Source organism: Penaeus japonicus, unplaced genomic scaffold (genome assembly GCF_977035675.1).
Source record: "Penaeus japonicus unplaced genomic scaffold, GWHDUDI00000001_assembly GWHDUDI00000013, whole genome shotgun sequence".
Classification (NCBI taxonomy): domain Eukaryota; kingdom Metazoa; phylum Arthropoda; class Malacostraca; order Decapoda; family Penaeidae; genus Penaeus; species Penaeus japonicus.
This window is the reverse complement of record NW_028234415.1, coordinates 29,313,857-29,318,496: the sequence shown is the minus strand read 5'-3', so window position 1 is coordinate 29,318,496 and position 4,640 is coordinate 29,313,857. Positions and strand designations below refer to the sequence as shown.

The following is a 4,640-nucleotide window of genomic DNA, read 5'->3' as shown; positions in this document are numbered from 1 at the left end:
CTTCACTCTCTCCTCTTCCCCTCACTCTCTCCACTCTCACTCTCTCCCTCATTCTCTCTCACTCATCTCTCCTCCATCCAACCACCATCTCTCTCCCACTCCTACACTACCTCTCTCTCCTCTCTCTCCACACCCCCACCTCATCTCTCCACTCCTTCCTCCTCACATCTCTCTCTCTCACTCTCCTCCCTCCTCTACGTCTCTCACCGCGCCCTTCTCCTCTCTCACACTCCCCCTCTCTCATCTCTCTCTCTTCCATCTCTCTCTCACACCCCCATCCCTCTCTCCCCACACATCCTCTCACTCTCTCACACCTCTCTCACTCTCCACTCCTCTCCCTTCCTCCACTCCTCTCTCCACCCCCTACACTCTCACTCATCCCCACCCCCTCACTTCCCCACTTCCTCTCCTCCCTCTCTTCTCTTCTCCACACTCTCCTCCCTCTCTCCTCTCTCCACATCTCTCACTCTCTCCCTCTTCTCCTCTCTCCCTCTCCTCTACACCCCCCCTCTCCACTGCCCTCACTCCCTCTCAGACACTCACACTCCCAACCTCTCTCCACCACACCTCCTCTCTCCTCTCCTCTCCTCAACTCCTCTCACTCATCCTCTCTCTCGTCTCCCACTCTCACACAGACACTACTCACTCTCCACTCCCTCACAACCCTCCTCCTCTCTCCTCCGCTCTCTCTCTCACACCCTCCTCTTCTCTCTCCTCCTCTCTCTCTTCTCTCTCTCTCTCCTCCCTCTCTCCTCTCTCTCTCTCTCATCCCTCTCTCTCTCTCCTTCTTCTTCTTTCCTCTTCCTCTCCCTCTTTTCTTCTCTCATTCCATTCATCCACCTACCTCCCGACATCTTTCTATCCACCTCCCCCCCAAAAAAAACGCCACCTAGAATAAAACCCCAATTAATTTTCCACACTATTTTTCTTTTCCTTTTTATTCCTCTTTTTTTTGCTGTTTATTATTAACTTGTTTCTCGCCGATCGCTCTCGCTTCGCTGCTCCTCTCTGTGATGCGATTAGGACAGTGTGGTGAAAACCCGTTCATGGAGGTGATGGGATTGGAGTCTTAATGGAAAGCTTCTCTCACTCCGAATCCCTCACGCTAATCCGCTCGCCCTCGATCACGCTAGAGGGGGGTGGGGGTGGGGGGAGGATTCATGCTTTGGGAGAGAGAGTGTGGGGTGAGGGGGAGGGTGGGGAGAGTGATCAGAGAGGGTGGGAGTGTAAAAGAGAGGTAGAGAGATACATGTATGGAGGGTAGGAGGGAGGGAGGGAGAAAGAGAGTGGGTTGGATAGAGAGAGGGGAAAGGGAGGTGGGAGAAAGAGGGATAGAATGCAAGAGAGAGGGGTGGGAGAGAAAGATAGAGAGAGAGGGCGGGGGCGGAGGTAGAATGAGAAAGAGAGTGAGAGAGAGAGAGAGAGAGAGAGAGAGAGAGAGAGAGAGAGAGAAGAGGAGAAAAAAGAGAGAGAGAGAGGGAGAGAGAGAGAGAAGAAAGAAGAGAGAGGGGGGAAAGGGAGAGAGAGAGAAAGAGAGAGGGAGAAGAGAGAGAGAAGAGAGAGAGAGAGAAGAAGAAAAAAGAAGAGAGAGAGAGAGAGAGAGAGAGAGAGAGAGAGAGAGAGAGAGAGAGAGAGAGAGATAAAAGAGAGAGAAAGAGAGAGAGAGAGGAGAGAGAGAGAGAGAGAGAGAGAGAGAGAAGAGAGAGAGGGGAAAAGGAGAAGAGAAGAGAGAGGAAAAGAAAAGGGGGGAGAGAGAGAAAAGAGAGAAAGAGAGAAGAGAGAGAGAGAGAAGAGAAAGAGAGAAAAGGGGAAAAGGAGAGAGAGAGAGAAAGAGAAAGAGAGAGAAGAGAGAGAGAGAGAGACAAAGAAAGAGAGAGAAGAGAGAAGAGAGAGAGAAAGAGAGAGGGGAAAAAAGAGAGAAGAGAAGAGAGAGAGAGGAAGAAGAGAGAGAGAGAGAGAGAGAAAGAGAGAGGAGACAGAGAAAGAGAGAGAAAGAGAGAGAGAGGAAGAGAGGAGGAAGAAAAGGAAGGAGAGAGAGAGAGAGGAGAGAGAGAGAGGAGAGAGAGAGAGGGAGAGAGCTGGGCCGCTTCGGGAGCGTCGGCGGCTCTCGGTTTCTCTCGCCTCTCTCTCCCTCCGTCGCGCTCGCTCTCTCGCGCCCCCTCTCTCTCTCTCTCCCTCGCTCTCTCGCGCTCCGGCTCTCCCCTCTCTGCTCTCTCTCTCTCTCTCTTCGTCTGCGCCTCTCTCTTCTCTCTCTTCTCTCTCGTCTCTCTCGTCTCTCTCCTCTCTCTCTTCTCTCTCCCATCTCTCTCTCTCTCTCGCTCTCAATCTTCTCCTCTCCTCTCGCTCTCCTCTCTCTCAGCCTCTCTTCTCTTTCTCTCGCTCTCTCCCTTCTCTCTCTCTCTCTCTCTCTCTCCCCGCTCTCCTCTCTCGTCTTCTCTCCCCCTCCCCTCTCTCCTCTCTCCCCTCGCTCTCTCCTCGCCCTCCTCTCTCTCTCTGCGCTCTCCTCTCCTGTTTTTTTTTTTTTTTTTTGTTCCCCCGCCCTCCCTTTCCCCTTCCCCCTGACGCCGCCCCCCAATAAACACCCCCCCAAACCCCAAACCCCCCAACCGTCCCCAAATTTCCAAACCCGACGGCTTTGTTTTTTTCCGGTTACGACACCACCCCCAAAAAAAAAACCTCAAATTACCCTTGCATGCTCATTTTCTCCACAAACAGAAGCCCTTTTAAATTTTGTCCCAAAATAGGGTTTAGAGAGAAGCGAATAATAGTTCAGCTTCTCAAGAACTGCCGCAACCTGCCACCCATGATCGTAATCAGTAAACACCAAGATATAGGGTGAACATCCTTAGTTAGGGTTAGACTTGTGCACCGACTCACACTTGTAGGTAAGTCTCGGTGTTCTTATTTGATTATTTAGCATCTAGACGTGAAGCTAGCACTTCTTGGTTCATGTGAAATGCCGTTGGGTATAACAGTTTTATTGGCTGTTTTTTACAATTTCAAAAACGGTTTAGACATTTTAAAAAGTTTTTATTCCCAAAGTTACCCCCCCAGGCAATTCTAGCAAAGGCAAAATCAAGCAAGTCAAAATTGTTTCAAACTTTTCTGCCAGATAACTAAAACCTCCTCTCTCTCTCTCTCTCTCTCTCTCTCTCTCTCTCTCTCTCTCTCTCTCTTCTCTCTCTCACTCACTCCTCCTTCCTCTCCTCTCTCTCCTCATCCCCCTCACCTCTCTCACCTCTCCTCTCCTCTCTCCTCCCTCCCCCTCCCGTCTCCTCCTCTCCTCCCCCCTCTCCGCACTGGGGTTTACACACCCCCTCCTCTCTCCACCCCAAACCTTTTCTCTCCACTTCCACTCCACCCCCCTCCTCCTACCTCCCCCCTCCTCCCCCCCCCTTCCCTCCCCTCCCCTCCACCCTCCCCTCTCTCTCTCTCTCCCTGTATATATATATATATATATATATATATATATATATTTTTATAGATATATATATAACATGTATATATTATATTTTATATAGATATATATATATATTAATATATATAGATATATATATATATATATATATATATATATATTTATTTTTAAATGTATATATATATTTATATATATATAGATATGTTATATATGTATATATATATAAGTGATATATAAATATATATTGACATGTATGTTTATATATATATATATATATCTTATATATTATATATATAATTATAAATATATATATATATATATATACATAAATGGTTAATTATATATAGATATATATATATATATATATATATATATATATATATATTTATATATATATTATATATATATATATATGGTATTATCATTATATATTTATATATATATATATATATATATATTTATATAATATTTATATATATATATTATTATATTATTAGATATATTTATATATATAGTAATAGGTTATATATATATATATATATATATATATATTATATATATATATATATATATATGTATATATATACATACATACATACATATATACACAACACACACACACACACACACACACACACACACACACACACACACACACACACACACACACACACACACACACACACACACACACACACACACACACACACACACACATATCTGCATGTGTGTAAATTATTTATAGTTCCGTTACCAGTTTCTATCATCAATATTCATGTCCAATTGCAGTTTGAGGATCATGGCCAACCGCTTCTTTGAGGGAGCTGCCCATGCTGCAGCCTATGCCAAATTTAGGCCTCTACCACCCATCTCCCTTGTGGAACGCATTGTGTCCTTTGCGAAAGAAACAGTAAGTGTATATTTACAATCTCCCTCTCTTTCTTTCTCTTTCTCTTTTTTCTAATTTCCTCTCTCCCTTTTTCTTTCTCTCTTTCTCCCTTTTTCTTTCTCTCTTTTTCCTTTTTTCTTTCTCTCTCTCTTTCTCTTTCTTGCTCTTTCTGTCTCTCTCTCTCTTCTCTTCTCTTCTCTTCTCTCTTGCTCTCGCTCTCCTCTCTCTCTCTCGCTCTCCTCTCTCTCTCTCGCTCTCCTCTCTCTCTCTCGCTCTCCTCTCTCTCTCTCGCTCTCTCGCTCTCTCGCTCTCTCGCTCTCTCGCTCTCTCGCT

General features: G+C 45.2%; 1 protein-coding gene across 6 annotated transcripts in view; it reads left to right on the top strand.

Annotated features, from left to right (window-relative positions):
• Positions 1-2,750: 2,750 nt before the first annotated feature.
• Positions 2,751-4,640, top strand: part of LOC122252772 (putative methyltransferase DDB_G0268948) — a 17,097-nt gene continuing 15,207 nt past the window's right edge. For 4 of the 6 annotated variants that reach the window (XM_086543390.1, XM_043015420.2, XM_043015419.2 and 1 more), the window contains exons 1-2: positions 2,751-2,885; positions 4,208-4,328. In XM_086543390.1, the coding sequence (XP_086399516.1) occupies positions 4,218-4,328 (111 nt within the window). In that variant the 5' untranslated portion in view covers positions 2,751-2,885; positions 4,208-4,217. The remainder of the gene's footprint in view (positions 2,886-4,207; positions 4,329-4,640) is intronic. The other 2 variants (XM_086543389.1, XM_043015422.2) reach the window with 2 other exon arrangements.